We start from the raw sequence: 18,582 nt of genomic DNA on the forward strand, positions 1-18,582 counted from the left end.
GGTGGGGCTGGGGGAGGGCGGGGGGAGAGGGAGGGGAGGGCAGTCAGCATTCCTCCCGATTTCTTCCCACTCTCTTCCCTCTGACATTAACACCTGCCACAAGGTCCTCGGCTCAGCGGATTAAATTGCTTCCATTTCCCATTTCCCACTGAGATTGTTTCTCAATACACAGAAAGTACTTTCATAAACACTCAAAATATGTGCAATACTACTGCCCTCCTTTACAATTCCTCTTCTCTTACTCATGTCTATAATAAATTACCCTCGTGATCAAGAAAAAAAGCTTCCAACCCCAGAAAATATCATTTATGTCCATTTCCCCAAAACCAGAGTGCAGTCCAACTAACCTGTGGGATAGACACTGCTTCCCCTGTCTCTGAAGACGCTGTGATGGAAAATGTCAGAGGCTTTCTGTTTTATGTGCATGTATCCCTGGGGTCCGTGTTTCTAAGTTTCCCAAAACAGTCATCAACAGGACACCAACAGGATACCAAGAAAACACTCCCTTAGGACACGAACAATTAATGACTTTAATGATATTAGAATAAACAGGAGTCAAGCTCAATTATTTGATAAATGGGAGATTGTGTGTAAACAATCAGCACTTTTTAACATCTGTGGAAGGTCTGTGTCCTGCAGAAACAGGCTGTAAACCTGGCACCCAGTGCGGCTTTCAACCCTGTGCTGGTTCACAGATCACTCCTCCTGCTGGGCCTCCGTCCCCACCCTGGAACGCGGGCCTCACCCTACATGGTCTCTAGGGTCCTTCACTGTTGCCTCCGTCTCCCTGTCTACATGTACAATTCCACTGCTGTGTAAACTATCCAAACTGTTGGAGATAATTAAAAAAGAACAGCAAAACCAAATAGTGGCTTAATCATCATCTGAAAGACCTGCATTGTCTCCAGGCTGATGGGACCTGAGCGGCGGTGACGGCGGCAGCTGGAGAGGGTGGGCTCCGGGGGACAGAGGACTTGTACGCACAGCACTTCCCCTGGCCTCCCCGTCTGCATGCAGACTTTCGTAGACATTTCACATAGAAGGTTATACAACCTTAGTGTTCAGGCAAAGAAAAATTAAAACCTCAGTGCAGGACCATCACTCATCTAAACAATGGCCAAAATGGAGATGATTCACAATATTCATATCAAGTGCTTCTAGGGCTGTGGGACAGCTACAGCTCTCACATGCTGACAGTAGGAATCAGAGTTTATGTCTGGCAATGGAAACTGTGTGGCAGTATCTCTGATTTTTGGCCCAAAAGATAAGAACTGGATTTTGAAGTGAAATGGACCTGAGTTCAAATCTGTATATTATCAGCAAAAATGATGGCAGAGTTGAAAGGCAAGTGGAACTCTTGTCCCACATACACACCAAAGAAGCAGCTACCGCAAAGCAATAGCCCTGAAAATGACCTGAAGGCTGCAGAACGTACCATCTACACCTGGTGAAGAGGAGACCACATGGAGAACAGTAAATTGGTAGAGCCATGATCAAGTGGGACTCAAATCCTTCCCCCATCCCAGCACACAAGAGGGAGGAAGAGGAACGGAGCAGGGAGGGGATAAGTGCTCAGGAACTTTGCACACCTAGCCTTGGAGATGTGCTCTGAGAACTAAAGTCCACATCCCACTGGGCTTTGGTAATTATGGGGCTGAACACCAGGGAGACTGGAAGCACTCTGGGAGGCTGAGACTTCTGCCGCTTGTGGAGGACAGGCATGGTCCATTGGTCCCACCAAAACCCAACACAGGGGCATCAGTTTGAAAGATCGACCAGCAGTGGGAAGGGTACCAGAACACTGGGGATTAGATGGAGCTTTCTATGGAGGAGAAAGAGTAGGTGGGTGACACTTACCCAGCCCTTCTTCAGCCCAACAGATCAGGCACCTGCAAAGCCAGCCCAGATACTCCACCCTCATGCTGGTGGCTCAACCTGATGCACTCCCCTGTGCACCTGCCCTCCCACCCAGCCAGCTCAGCCCAGCAGCGATCATACTTTGTTGCCCAGCAGGCAGAGGGAGGTTTTTCTCAGCTTTCCTGGCCCTCTGTCAGCCTAACTAGGAGGCACCTGCAGGAGTCACCTCCAAATACTCTTTCTCCTCTCCTGGTGGCCCAACCCCATTGCACTCACCTGCACACCCACCCCACTCAGCCAGTTGGCCCAGTACCACCGGCATTGCTGCAGGGCAGACAGAGGACAGCCCCACCCACAATAATCTCAGCACAAGCTCAACAGCAAGGCTCACAAAGGGCCAGCTGAGGTGAGCTGCCAGCCAAGGTAGACTGAGATGTCCAACTTCAAGCAGACAGGGAAAAGGTGATCCCACCCACAGCCCACCAGCACCAACTGAATGTCCATTGAAAAGGAGAACCAGGAACAGGTGAGCGAAGACTCTTGCTTTTCTAGGCACCACAGGATGCCTCTTCATAAAGTGCAGCCTCTCTAGACCAGGAGGCAGAGTGCATCTATCCAACACAAAGGAGGAAACACAGTCAAAATGAGGAGGCAGAGGAATACATTGCAAACAAAAGAACAGGATAAGATACCAGAAAGAGGACTAAATGAAACAGAGATCACCAATCTTCTTGACAAAGATTTCAAAGTAATAGTCATAAATATGCTCATTAATCTGCAGAAAAGCATTGATGATCTCAAGGAGAACTTCAACAAGAGGTATAAGAGCTGAAAAAGAATCACTCAGAGGGTAAGAATACAGTAACTGAAATGAAAAATACAATGGAGGGAATGAATAATAGATTGCTGAAAATAGAGGAAACAATCAATGAGATGGAAATTAGAGAACAGGAAAACAAGCTAAGGGACAGAAAGAAAAAAGAACCTCTTAGAAATGAAAGGATGCTAAGACAGCTTTGTGACACTTCAAATGAAACAATATTCACATATTGGGGTACCAGAATGAGAAGAGAGAGACAAAGGATTCAAAAGTCTCTTTGAAGAAATAATTGCTGAAAACTTCCCAAATTTGGGGAAGGAAAAGGACAGCCATATCCTGGAAGCAGAGAGTCTCTAACAAAAGGAACCCCAAGAAGACAACATCAAGACATATAAAAATTAAAATGACAAAGATTAAAGGATAAAGAGAAGGTATTGAAAACAGCTAGAGAGAAGCAAAAAATTACTTATAAGGGAAACCCCAACAGGCTATCAGCAGATGTCTCAGCGGAAAATTTACAGGATAGAAGGGATTGGCATGAAATATTTAATTGATTGCAATAGAAGGACTTTTGAACAAGAATCCTCTACACAGAAATGTTATTATTCAGAATTGAGAGATTAAAAGGTCCCAGATACACACAACTTAAAAGAATTCATCACCACTAAACTAGCCTTACAGAATATGTTAATGGAACTTCTATAGATGGAAATGCTCTTAAGCTTAAATATTTTTCTTCAGTGAGAATAAAACCACAGTAAAAGTAGTAGATGAATTACTTACTAGGCAAACATAAAGTCAAAAGGAAAGCACTAAAATTAACTATACACAAAATCAGTAAAGAGATACACAAAAAATGCAGATTATGACATCTAATACATAAAATGTGGAGGACAAAGGATAAAAAAGAAGTACTTTTAGTCTGTGTTTGAAATAAACAACCAAATATAGACAGTTTTATATATATAGTAAACTAGCTATGAATCTTATGGTGATTACAAGCCCAAAGGCAATAATAGATACACAAAAGATTTTTTTTTTAATCCAACCACAACACTAAAGAAAACCATCAAATAACAAAAGAAGAGTATAAGAGAGGAAGAAAAGATCAAAGAGAAGTACAAAGAATACTATTAATAAAATGGAAATAAGTACATACTTTTAAAAAATTACCTTACATGTAAATAGATTGCAACAATCAAAAGACATAGGGTGGCAGAATGGATAAAGAAATGAGACCCACTATATGCTACCTTATATATAAGATATATATAGATTAATCTATATATATAAGATAGACATTGCAGACCTAAAGACATACATAGACTGAAAGTGCTATCTTATATATATGCTATCTTATATATAAGATATATATAGAGTAATATATATATTATATATAGAGAGAGACATTGCAGACCTAAAGACATACATAGACTGAAAGTGAAGGGATGAAAAAAGATATTTCATGTAAATAATACAGAGAGAAAAGCAGGAGTAGCAGTACTTTTATCAGATGAAAGTAACAAAAGACAAAGAAGGACATTACATAATGATAAAGGGATCAGTCCAACAAGAAGATATAACAATTATAAGTAACTAGTCATCTAACTTAGGAGCACCTAAGCAAATACTAAAAGAGCTAAAGTGATAAATAGACTGCAACTCAAACAAATTAGAGGACCTGAACACATAACTTTTATCAGTGAACAGAGCACAGAAAATAAATAATAAAATAGAGGCATTGAACAACATACTAGATCAGATGAACTAACAGATATATACAGAACATTCCACCAAAAACCAGCAGCGTACACATTTTTCTCAAGTGCACATGGAATGTTCTCCAGAATAGATCACATATTAGGGCACAAAAGAGCCTCAGTAAATTCAAAAAGATTGAAATCGTATCAAGCATATTTTCAAATAACATTGGTATGAAACTAGAAGTAAGTTACACACAAAAAAAAAAACTCACAAAAGCACACAGGCTCAACAGCATGCCTTTAAACAATCTATGGATCAAAGTAAAATCAATCACTACATGAACACAGATGAAAACAAAAATAGGCTGCTGCAAGAGTGGTTCTAAGAGTCAAGTACATAGCAATACAGGCCCACCTCAAGAAACAAGAACAACCCCAAATAAACAGTCCTAACTCACAACTAAAACTAGAAAAAGGAGAATAAGCGAAGCCCAAAATTAGTAGAAAGAGCTAAATAATAAAGATCAGAGCAGAAATAAATAAAATAGAGAAGAATAGAAAAATAGAAAAAATTAATGAAACCAAGAGCAGGTTCTTTGAGAAGATAAACAAAATTGGCAAGTCCCTAGCCAGACTTATCAAGAAACAAAGAGACGACACAACAAAGACAAATTAAGAAATGAAAAAGGAATGGTCAAAATTGACACCAGAGAAATACAAAGATATTAGAGAATTCTATGAAAAATGATATGCCAATAAATTAAACAATCTATAAGAAATGGGCAAATTTGTAGAAAAATACAACATTCCAACACTGACCCAGGAAGAAATAGAAAACTGAAGGGACCAATTACCAGTAACCAAATTGAACTGGTATCAAAAAAAATTTAGAAAAACAAATTTCAGGTACAGATAGATGGCTCCACAGCCAAATTCTACCAAACATTTAAAGAAGAGATAATACCCATTCTTCTTAAAGTATTCCAAAAAGTAGAAGAGGGAATACTTCCAAACTCATTTTATGAGGCCAACATCACTCTAATACCAAAAGCCACAAATACACTACAAAAAAGAAATTCATAGAGAAATATCACTGTTGAACATAGATGTAAAAATCCTCCAAAAAATAGTAGCAAACCAAATTCAAAAACGCATTAATAGAACCATCACACAACCAAGTGGGACTTATTCCAGAAATGCAAGGATGGTACAATATTTGTAAATCAACCAATGTGATACACCACATTAACAAAATGAAGGATAAAAACCACATGATCATTCAATAGATGCTGAAAAGCATTTGACAAAATACAACACCCATTCATGATAAAAACTCACAATGAATTGAACATAAAGCAAATATACCTCAACATAATAAAGGCCTTATATGACAAACTCACAGCTAACATGATCCTCAATGGTGAAAAGCTAAAAACTTTCCCTCTAAAATCATGAAGAAGACAGGGATGTCTACTCTCACAACTTTTATTCCACATAGAAGTGGAGGTCCTAGCCACTTCAATCAGACAAGATAAAGAGAAAAAATACCTCCAAATTGGTAAGGGAAACCTTAAACTGTCATTATCTACAGATGACATGATATTATATATAGAAAACACTAAAGACTCTCCCAAAAAAGCATTAGAACTAATAATTGGATTATGCAAAGTTGCAGGATACCAAATTAACACAGAAATCTGTTGCATTCCTATATACTAACAACAAACCAACAGAAAGAGAAATCAGGAAAACAATTCCATTTACAATCGCATCAGAAAGAATAAAATACGTAGAAATAAACCTAACCATTAAAGTGAAAGACCTGTACTCTGAAAACTATAAGACACTGCTGACAGAAATGAAAGAAAACACAAATAAATGAAAATCTATCTCATGTCCATGAACAGGAGAAATCAATATTTCAAAATAGCAAACCATCCCAAAACAATTTACAGAATTAATGCAATCCCTATCAAAACACCAAAGACATTTTTCACTAAATAAGGGCAAATAATCCTAAAATTCACAGGGAACCACAAAAGACCCTGAATAGCCAAAGCAATCCTGAAAAAGAAAAAAAAGAAGCTGACTATATTATGTTCCATGACTTCAAGTTCAAGTTATACTTACAAAGTTATAATAATCAAAACATTATGGTATAATAGTGTCACAATAACAGACCTATAAATCAATAGAACAGAATAAAGAGTTCAGACATAAACCCACACATGTGTGGGTTAATTAATATACAATAATGGAGCCATGAACATACAATAGGGAAAAGACAGTCAACAACTGGTGTTGGGAAAACTGAACACCTACATACAAGAGAATGAAACTGGGTTATGGAACTCCATACTAAAAATAAACTCAAATGGATCAAAGATCTAAATATATGACAGAAAACGTCAAAACTCTTAGAACAAAACATAGGCAAAAATCTCTTGAACACAAGCATGAGCATTTCCTGCATGCATCTCCAAGATCAAGGGAAACAAAGTAAAAAAAAAACAAATGGGACTACATCAAACTAAAGCTCTGTACAGCAAAGGACACCATCAGCAGAAAAGAAAGTCAACATAATTTTGGGGAGAACATATTCATAAATTATTTAACCAATAAGGGGTTAACATACATAATATATAAAGAGCTCATGCAACTCAACCCTAAAAAAAACCAAACAACCCAATTGGTAAATAGGCTGAAGACCTGAAGAGATTTTTTTCCAAAGAAGAAATGCAAATGGCCAAGAGGCACATGAAAATATGTTCCACATCACTAATCATCAGGGAAATGCAAATCAAAACCACAAGGGAATATCACCTCATACCAGTTAGAATAGCCACTATCTAAAAGACAAGAAATAACTAGTGGTGGTAAGGATGTGGAGAAAAGAGAACCCCCCACACTGTTGGTGGGAATGTAAACTGGTGCAGCCACTATGGAAAACAGTATGAAGGTGCCTCAAAGAAGTAAAAATAGAACTACCATATGCCCCAGAAACTGCTTTTTTGGGGGATTTACCCAAAGGAAACAAAATCCAAGATTGAAAAGATATATGCACCCTTGTGTTTACTGCCACCTTATTTACAATAGGCAAGATATGGAAGTAACCAGTGTGTCCATCAATAGATGAATAGATAAAGAAGGTGTGGTACATAAACACAATGAAATATTTTCAGCCTTAAATAAAAGAAAGAAATCCAGCCATTTTCAACAACATGGATGAACCTAGATGATATGCTAAGTGAAATTAGCCAGGCAGAGAAAGACAAACTCCCTATGATTTCACTTTCTTGTGGAATCTAAAAACAAAACAAAACAAAATGAATAAAAGAGCAGTCGACTCATAGACACTGAGAAGAGATTGGTGGTTATCATGGCAGAGCGGTTCAGATGGATGGGAGGGGAGGGTGAGGATGATAAAGGGGCACAATATAACAATATAAGATGGTTCAGGGATGGAAGTGAAGCATGGAGAATAGAGCCAATGATTCTGTAACATCTTTCTATATTGACAAATAGTAACTGCACCAGTTGGGGTGAATATTTAATAATGTGGGTAACTGTTGAACCACTGTGCTGTATACTTGAAACTAATATAAGATTGTATATCACATATACTTCAATAATAAAAAACATCTGAATCCTTTAAAAATCATAGGAAAGAGCAAAACAGTTAACAAAGAAATGGAAACATGAAAAGTTATGGCATCACATACGTGAGTGACTTGTCTAATCAAGAATTAAGGAAGAATAGAGGAAAGGTAAAAATGAAAAAACAATAGCAATAACAAGATAATTTATTAATCAGCTATAATATATAATGCTAAGAACTACAGATAATCATTCAGCATTTATGGAAATTTTATTAGAAAATTAGACTATTATAACCTCCAATTCACAGAAGGGGTTTTTAAAGTCCTAAAATCATAACCTTTCAGTAGAAAAAGGACTAAAAAAGAAAATAACCAAAATGACTAAGAAAAAATGCAGTTTTAAAAGCAGGAAATTCACTCCAAATTTTCCTGAAAAACATAGAATATAGACAAAAGTATAGTTACTCATATAAAGAGAAGGAAGTCAATTTAATACAAGAGGCTTCATGCTGAAGGGATGATAAAAAAACATGGCTTTTTGTGTGCACTTGGTTAGAAATATGTTGATGTATATACACTGAGAATTAAGTCTAACAGCAGAGCTCCCAAAACCAATTCAAAGCAAATAGAGGTTGGAGAGGAGCAGAAAAGGAAGAAGGTACATTTGAACTGTCAATAAAAGAGATAAAGTATGAATTAATAAGATAGGCAAGTAGAAAATAAAAAAGCATGCAGAGTCCCCAAGTCATAAAATCGTTCCTATTTAACTTTCCATTCACATCTACTCTCAATAAACCTTCCTTTGAGGTTCTTTACCTCTAGTTAAGAAAATAGTTTTTCAAAAGGTAATTTTGATATCAACACCTTCTTGAGAGATTCTTTCACATCCTTGTTCCTCAGGCTGTAGATCAGGGGGTTCAGCATGGGAATCACGATCGTATAGAACACCATGGCCACTTTGTCAGTATCCGTACTGTTGCCAGAACTGGGCCGGCAATACATGAAAAGGATTGTTCCATGGAGCACAGCGATGGCTGTGAAGTGGGAGGCACAGGTGGAGAAGGCTTTGCGCCTTCCCTGGGCAGAGCGCATCCTCAGGATGGTGATGAGAATAAACAAGTAGGAGGTGAGGATGATCACGATGGTAATAATCTCATTGCTAGTGGCCACAATGTATAGCAGCAGCTCATTCATAGTGACATCAGAGCAAGCAAGAGACAAGAGGGGGAGAAGATCGCAAAAGAAGTGGTTAATCATATTTGAATGATAGGATGGGATCTGAAGAGCTAAGCACAAGTGAATCAGAGAACACACCAAACCACAGAGGTAACAGCAAGAAACCAGCTCTACACAGAGCTGCCAGGACATGGTGACCACGTACAGCAGTGGCTTGTAGATGGCCACAAAGCGGTCATAGGCCATCACAGCCAGCAGGAAGACCTCAGTGACGGCACAGGTACAAAATAAGTAGAATTGCACCATGCATCCCAGAAAGGAGATGATTTTTTCCTCACTGAGGATATTGGACAGCATCTTTGGCACAATGATGGTGGAGTAGCAAAAATCCACAAAGGACAAGTGGCTGAGGAAAAAATACATGGGAGTGTGAAGTCCAGAGCTGACCTGAATCAATGCAATCATGCCCAGGTTGCCCAAAACTGTGACTCCGTAGATCAGAATGAACAGCATGAAAAGAAAGGCTCTCAACTCAGGGGCGTCAGTAAGTCCGAGAAGAAGGAACTCTGCCACAGAAGAGCAGTTCTCCATGCCTATCCCTGCTTCATGTCAGACTTCGGAAAACAAATTAAGTTTTGTGTGTCTTCCAAAAAAAGAGAAAATGCATTAAAAACAGATTAATATAGACTTCAAAAGTATAAAATTGGCATCAATGTATTTATGAGTTATAGCAAAAATTGTCAAAAATGAAATAGAACACCATTGTCAAATAAATATCTCAGTGGATCTTACAGACCAAAACTCACTTAAGCATCAGAAGAAACCTTAAATGACTCCAACCTTTATCTCTCATAACGCATTGAGATGATCAACTCAGTTCTGTAGATTGATAGTTTTTATAAATAGGTTCAAAAATTAACTCCTGTTCTCTGAAAAACTTTAGTAACATCTGTCCATCAGGGTAACACCTATTGTGAATCTAAAATACTCTTTTTTTCATTGAATGTATCAGGAACATAAATTTGAAGTGAAGTTCTCTGCAACTCTACTTTTGGAGAGTGCAACAAATTTTTTGAGGTTTGTAGCTCACATAAACCCTTTAAATTTGGAATTTGGAAAATGAGAAATAAAAAATACACTGAAAATGATAACTTTATGTGTCACACTCACAAAGTGGCTTAATCAATAATAATAATAATAATAATAATGATCTATGCTAATAAAGGCTCAGAAAGATGGAACTTGGGTACATTTTCCTGGAATGCAATTAGCAGCATATATCCAAAGTCTTCACCCTGATAATAATGAAAACTGTATGACATTCTTTATGAGATAATTTACTCTTAAAAAGGCATTATAAAAATATTAATTACACTGACAAAATTGTGAAAACCTGTGTCCAAAGTTATACTGCAGCATTGTTTATAAGATTGACAAAAGGAAAATTTATGTCTAAAATAAAGATTATTAAATATGCTGCATCATATATGAGATAGAAAATTATCATGCTATTTGAGATTATGTTTTAGAAATGCTTAATTTTAAAAAAGGATACCAAATAGTACACCGGGTGATTCTATGTCATTGTAAATCATGATGTATATGCAGAGGTATGAACACATTTGAATTATCACTCTGATTTAGCTGTAAGTGAAAGTTTAATCCTTTACCCACTTTAGAAAAGACATAAGTAAAAATTTTTCCAAGTCTTCTCAAGTAGTCTGTTGGAGAAAGTGGTTAGGTTTTGTATTCTATAGGGGATCTAGAACTGAGACTTTTCTTTAAAGAAAAGGCTTATGGAAGCTGAGGAATTGTATCCCATGTCCTCCCTTCAAGACATCAGGGGATACATACCCATGACTTCATGTACATAAATGTAATGAAAATTGAGTGAAGAGATTCTGGACTAGGAAGGTAACCTGCTTTCTTCTCTACATCTCAACCTAGCTTTAATGAAGTAGGACTAGCACATTCCTGAAGTCATGGTTATTCATTACTTGACCAAAAATAAAACAAAAACAAAAACATCAGAGTTTTTTGCCGATTTCTGAATTAAAGCAGGAAAATCTCCTTGAAAACTGTTCTTCACACGTTCTAGACTGACAATCAGAAAGTAGTTTATCATAAACCCAAAACAAATCCAAAAGAATTCACTACATTTACTGAGAGAGAGTTCACACACTCTGCTCTCCATCACCAGCTGGACGGCACATACATTCAACCCTCAGAATTGGTGTGAAAATTAGGGAGCTGTCCATGGTCTTAAATTCTAGCTGCAATGGCAGAAGTTGGTCTGAAAAAACAGTGGTGAGAGAAGAGACAGAATAAAAGAGAGCAAGAGAAGTTTGACCATCTATTATTTTCTATTTTTCATACACATCAGTGTTTGGTGTTACAGAGGAAATTGTACTGATTTCACCCTCAACTGTCCTTGAATACTAACACACAAAAGCATTTTAAACAGTAAGTACACAGGAATATGGGTTCTATTAAGAGATACTCTACATTAGAAGAGAGATGAGTTAGGTATATTTTTTAAATAATTTCTAGGATAATAAATTCATTTCCATTTTCAAGGAAACAGAGCCTGGTTCTAGATAACAAACCTGAGAGACAGACATTTCCTCCAAGGTGCTGAAGATGTTAAGATGTGTATAGTAGACAGTTAGGGACTTATACTGAAATTTAAACTCCTGAGAAATGGGCCCCTTAAGTTCCAGAACAATAATTAATCTCTATGGTATAGTAAAATCTATAAAAATTAAACAGTGACTACTTGTGATTCAAACACAAATAATAATTAATCTCCATGGAATATCATCTGGAAATTTATTGTTTAAATTATCCCAGTCTGGGAAACAACTGTTTAAAACCAAACCCACCTCCCTCCAGATTTTGTGGTCCTTTATGATATCACATCCTGATGTCATATATGTGGGTCACAGTTCATTTTGCCATAATAAAATAACATAGTTCTTCTTATGAATCTCTCTTTCTTATGATATTACAAAGTCCCCTATATTTCTATAGGGCACAGTGACTAAAGCCACTTTGGAATTCCTTTAAATACCATAGAAGCAATGAACCTGCTGGTCTAAAACCTATCAAATAGTTCACACTTATTAGGTGCTTGTTATGTCTCATGTCTCAGATATTGTTAAGTATTAACTCTTTTTATATCCACAGTAACCAGACAAGAGAAAAATACAGACACAGAGACCTGTAACTTGGACAAACTAAAAATAAACTGCATGTGAAGGCCTAGGAGGCTCTGTTTTTCCCACCCATAGAAATGTATGGATAAAGGGGCAGACAGAGAGAGACTTCTGAGTTTGTGTTTTTCCTGAGGCGTGTCCTATTCCAGAAATTGTCCAGTGGGACCACATCAATGTTCTGTTCTAGGTGTGTCCTTCTGATTTATATTGTCAATCTAGACCACAGTATTCCTTTTTGTTTCTTTGTATCACTGGCTTTACAAATGTTCAGTACTTTCTCTCTTACTTTTATTTTTCTTTCTGTGACATGTGTGTGTGTGCCATTCTGTTTGGTGTTCTATGGACCTGTGGTTAGGTGTATGTTTTTTTAATTTCAGGAAACTCTAAGCCATTATCTCTACACATACTTTCTCTGGCCTGACTTCCGTCTTTTTTACTTGTGAGGTTCCAAATATAATTATTTGGAATCATGTGGCTTAAATATTTTCCCCTATTTTCATCACTCTTTTTCTTCTCTTGTCTATCATTTTGGATATTTTCTACTGATTTATCTTTATGTTCATTAATTCTTTACTTGACTGTACATGGTGTGTTTTCATTATCTCTAGCAAGTTCATTTTAGCATTAGTTTCGATGACTTGCTGAAATTCCCCATCTGTTAATGCATGCTGTCACCTTTTCCAGCAGTACCTATAGGATTATAGTTATTTTAGGTAGTCTGTCTGATATCTTTTTACATCTAAGCTATTATGTGAATCTGAGTCTGCTAATACCTTCATTTCCTTACAGTCAGTCATTTTCTCCTGGATATTTGTGTGATATCTATATTTTTAATGTACATGATTTGAAGGCCATTAGAGAGAGAAGTACATGGCATTTTGCCTGAGAACAATTCGTATCTTCTGCTTGACATTAAGTACAGGGAATGAAGCTGGGCCTCAGTTTTGTTGATAATATGATTACCTCAGTGTACCACAAAGTTCAAATTTGTCTATTGTTATCTTGTATTTACAGTGGGGGCTGGTTTGCCAGAGATTCTTAATATCTAATCTATCTTAAACTTCAGGTTTTCCCTTCGCATATGTACCCAAACAAAAAGCTTCCACACAGCAAAGAAAATAATCAACAGAGTAAAGAGACAGTCTAAGGAATAAGAGAAAATATTTAAAACCATATATTTGATGAAGGATTAATATCCAAAATATAGACAGAATTTGTATAGTTCAATAGCATAAAGTAAAATAACCCAATTAAAATATAGGCAAGGACCAGAATAGATATTTCTCCAAAGAAGATAAATAAATGACCATCAGTATATGAAAAAATTCCCAATATCACTAATCATCACAGAAATGCAAATCAAAACCACAATGAGATATCATCACCCACCTGTTAGAATGGCTCTTATCAAAAAGACAAGAGATAGCACCTGTTGGTGAGAACATGGAGAAAAAGGAAGCTTAGTACACTGCTCATTGGAATACAAGTTGATATAGTCACACAAAAAAAAACTATGGAGTTTTCTCAAAACACTAACAATAGAACTAGCATAAAATCCAGCAATCTCACTTCTTGGTGTCTATTGGAATTGAAATCAGTGTTTCAAAGAGATATCTGCACTCCTGTGTTCATTGCAGCATTAGTCACAATATCTAAGATGTGAAAATAACACAGGTCTATTGATGAAACTGTTGATGAATGAATGGATATAGAAAATGTGATATGATGTAACTTTGTTTAGCCTTTACAATGAAAAAAAATCCTCCCATTTCCACACAGATGAACCTGGAGGACAGTGTGCTCAGTAAAATAAACCATATGCAGAAAGACACATTCTGTATGATCTCACTTACATGTGGGATCTAAATAAATCAAACTCACGCAAGCAGAGAATAGAATGGTGGTTGCTAAGGGCTAGGGTGTGGGTAGAATGGACAGATGTTGGTCAAGCATACAAAGTTCCAGTTATGCAGGATAAACAAGACTTATAGATCTAATGTACAGCATGGTGACTATAGTTAATAATGCTGTATTGTATACTTGGAATTTGCTAAGAGAGTAGATCTTAACTGTTCTCTTGCACAAACAACAGACTAACAGCATGAGGAGATGGATATGTTTATTACTTTGATTGTGGTAATTATTTCACAATATTTACATTCCATATATGTATCAAATCATTATATTGTACACCTTGAATATATAAAAATTTTGTTAATGATACTGCAATAAAACTGAAAAAATATTTAGTGACCTCACCATTACAAAAGAAAACACAATTCTGTTCCCACCTTTCTTTATAAGAACAAATTAATAATGCATAAATCTTTATTAATCTACTATAAAAATATTAATTCATGGATAATTTTACCAATTGAAAAAAGGAAAAGGAAAATCCATCCCAATTAATATTATTAAGAGATGCATTTCTAGTGCAATTTTATGATTTCTTTTTGAAAATTTGTAACATTTAAGATACTGAACATGTCAGGTAATGAAAGTTGTAATAATTCAGCACAGACAAAAGTTCATAGAGCTTTATTAACATTGATCATATTAATAAAAGTCCATGTCAAACATTTTTTTCATGTCACCTATATTTAATGACATATATAATGCTTATATGATTAATAAGATATAATTATGGAGGGTAATTGAAATTAAGTGTGATTTCAGGGACAGAAAAATAATATAAAATCTAAAGATCCAAGTGTTTCAAAGTAATCATGATACTGGCATAAGATATCCATCTTATGCACTAGAAATGATATGTTTTTGTTTTTCAATTTAAATTTTTAAAGTCAGCTGAAAATTCTAACATGCAGAATTTTTAAGTGAATTCATTTAAGAGGCACATGAATAAAAGAATTGAATAGCACTAATGTATTTCATATTCTACATAGTAGCTATAGAAGCTACCAAAAGACGATTTTGAAGTCTAAAATTACAGAATGGAAAAATATGACATGCTACATCACTATTTATGGAAAATAGAGTGCCTGTGTCATTTTAAATACCAATTTACTGTCTTCATTTTGTAACTCATTCATTTTAAAACATTGATAAGAGAACATAAACAGGGTGTATTTTCATTTTTTCATTTCCAAATAAAAATTAAGGTGTGAATCTATAATTTCACAAAAATATAATCATCCTTTACCAAGATGGGGAAAAACATAAGGACTTACATATTGAAATGGATTATTCATCATTGACTCCAATCAAGAACAACATAACATCTTTGCTACTTGTCCACAATTATTTCAGGGTAGGTCAAATTAAGTGACAGTGTACAAAGAACAACAGCATATTTCTGAATATATAAGTTATTGTTAGTTATCATTACATAACTAAATTTTTGATAAAAGTTGATTTCAATTCATCATTTAAAACTTAAAATCCCATGCACATTGCACATTTACTCATGAGCCAAGTAAGATTGCCATCTAGTTGTCATTTTACCCTCACAAAAATAGCTAGAACATCTTCCTTGATAATTTACTGAATTTGGAGTTTCATTCAAACACAAATAGTACATTACAAAACAAAGATATATAAGTATTCAAGCAAAAGTGATGACAGAAGAAAGATATATATGATACCATATTTTGAAAAACCTGTGTCTATGAGGGCAACATACGTTAATATTATTACTCTTAAAGGAAAACTAATCTTCCTCATCTACACAATAGGTTTGAGCAATTCCTCATTCAGATTATAACTAAAACTCATGATTTAAAACAACAATCATGTCATTAATGGTGGCAGTTCTGAAAACTGAGGAACCAGAGCAAAAAAGAAATCAGTGGAAAACTCACAGAAGTGATTGATCATGTTGGGCCCCAAAAAGATAGTTTGAAAGAAGAGCTTGTGAGTTATCAAGGTGCATGCTACTCTACATGCATAAGATACAACTACTAGCATGGCACAGAGCTCCTGGGACATGGTATCTGTGTAGAACAGAGGGTTGCAAACAGCCACAAAGCTGCAGAGACTATCATAACAAAGTGAATTAATTTAGTAACCACAGAGGTGCAAAAGAGAAAGAATTGCACCATACACTCTGAAAATGAAATGTTTCTGTCTTCTACAAGTAACTTGCAAAGTTCCATGCAGAAGTGTCAGCATTTTACCCACAATGGAGAGTTAGTATAAAGACAAAAAATTAAAACTAAAGTAAGACATGTGACTTAAGTCAGAAATGATACTACTCATACTAATGGTCATTCACTGATTTCAAGTATATGTGTATGGATATATATATATATATACATATATATATATATATATATGTATATATATGATGTATACATGTAACAGGACAGAGAGTGTACTTGTAGTATAAGTACACTATAAGAAAAGAGGAGAGAGAGGGAGAAAGTGATAGAGAAAGAATAAGGGATTCTTTATGTGCCAGGGATTATTCTAACCTCTTTGCAAATGACATGTAATCTAATTTCCTAACTTTTATGTGAAGTAATTATTATTATTATTTTCTCCATTTTTTTCAGAAAAGAGAGTATCTGAGTTCCCTAAACCATAGGACACTGCAACAACAAAAATAATGAAGGAAAAAAGAAATAAACAATAATCTTAAAACAACAAAAGAACAAAAAGATAAAAAAGATACAAACACATGTAGACATCTCATACTGTATGCAAATCATCTGACAAAAATGTGTTCTTCGTTATTAAATTATAGGAATTCAATTTTGAAAAGACTCCAAGTTTCCAAATAGATACTGAAAGAAAGTATGATTCTTACCATTTCTTCATTAAACTGTGAAGGTTTTCGCAGCAAACTAAATGTGTGTGTTTTAAGAGTTCATACTCATATTCATTTGAGACATTATAGATTGAAGAAAAGCAAAGAAGCCTGGAAGTTTCCAAATATGCTCAATCATACCCTTGTAAACTAAAGAAGCACCAGAATAAATGAATCAAAAGGAATCATTCATAACTGCCTACTTTCTGGCTGTTTTCTCTACTCTAACATTGCAGTTTACCAACTCACCCCTGCACCAGACTCCACCTTGGGACCCTGAATGCTGCTAAGAAAATATTCTCTACTAAAATATTTTGGAGCTCACCACTTTCTTAAGGGCTTCTTTCACATCTTTGTTCCTCAGGCTGTAGATCAGGGGGTTCAGCATGGGAATCACAACAGTGTAGAACACAGTGGTCACTTTATCAATGTCCACAGTGTTGCCAGAACTGGGCCGGCAATACATAAAAAGGATTGTTCCATGGAAGACAGCGATGGCTGTGAAGTGGGAGGCACAGGTGGAGAAGGCTTTGCGCCTTCCCTGGGCAGAGCGCATCCTCAGGATGGTGATGAGAATAAACAAGTAGGAGGTGAGAATGATCACAATGGTGGTGATCTCATTGCAAGTGACCAGAATGTATAGCAGCAGCTCATTCATAGTGACATCAGAGCAAGCAAGAGACAAGAGAGGGGGTAGATCACAAAAGAAGTGGTTAATCACATTTGATCTATAGGATAGGATTTCAAGTGCTAAGCACAAGTGAATCAGAGAACACACCGTCCCACACAGGTAACAACCAAACACCAGCCCCACACAGAGATGCTGGGACATGGTGACCATGTACAGCAGTGGGTTACAGACAGCCACAAAGCAGTCATAGGCCATCACAGCCAGCAGGAAGACCTCAGTGATGGCATAGGAACAAAATAAGTAGAATTGCATCATGCATTCCAGAAAGGAGATGGCTTTGTCCTTACTGAAGGTATTGGACAACATCTTTGGCACAATGATCGTGGAGTAGCAAAAATCCACAAAGGACAAGTGGCTGAGGAAAAAGTACATGGGAGTGTGAAGTCGAGAGCTGACCTGAATCAGTGCAATCATGCCCAGGTTGCCCAAAACTGTGAGTCCGTAGATGAGAAGAAACACCAGTAACAGGAAGACTCTCAGCTCAGGGGCATCTGTTAGTCCGAGGAGAATGAACTCTGTCACACTGGTGCAGTTTCCCTTGCCCATGACTCCACTTTACTAGGTTTTAAAAATATATTAATAGTTATTTGCCATTATATGATACCAAATTCATTTTTTACTGTCTCCTAAAAAATCATGAGAATAAGAAAAATAGTTAATTTTTCAGCAAACAAAAGGACATTTTTTTCATGTTTAGGAAAACTTCAGACATTCTACATCCAGATTCATAGAATTCACAGTTGAATTCACAGATCA

General features: G+C 36.1%; 2 protein-coding genes across 2 annotated transcripts; both read right to left on the reverse strand.

Moving 5' to 3' along the window:
• Positions 1-873: 873 nt before the first annotated feature.
• On the reverse strand, positions 874-10,008 carry LOC108393661 (olfactory receptor 5L1-like). The gene is made up of 4 exons (XM_037011078.2): positions 9,996-10,008; positions 8,844-9,754; positions 6,061-6,095; positions 874-1,018 (listed from the first exon to the last, which is right to left on the reverse strand). Exons 1-4 carry the CDS (start codon positions 10,006-10,008, stop codon positions 874-876), a joined length of 1,104 nt encoding a protein of 367 aa, XP_036866973.2.
• A 7,429-nt stretch (positions 10,009-17,437) lies between these two features.
• On the reverse strand, positions 17,438-18,372 carry LOC140844172 (olfactory receptor 5L2-like). Its single transcript, XM_073215658.1, has one exon. It carries the CDS (start codon positions 18,370-18,372, stop codon positions 17,440-17,442), a length of 933 nt encoding a protein of 310 aa, XP_073071759.1. The 3' UTR covers positions 17,438-17,439.
• Positions 18,373-18,582: the final 210 nt, after the last annotated feature.

This window comes from Manis javanica, chromosome 11, assembly GCF_040802235.1.
Source record: "Manis javanica isolate MJ-LG chromosome 11, MJ_LKY, whole genome shotgun sequence".
NCBI lineage: Eukaryota > Metazoa > Chordata > Mammalia > Pholidota > Manidae > Manis > Manis javanica.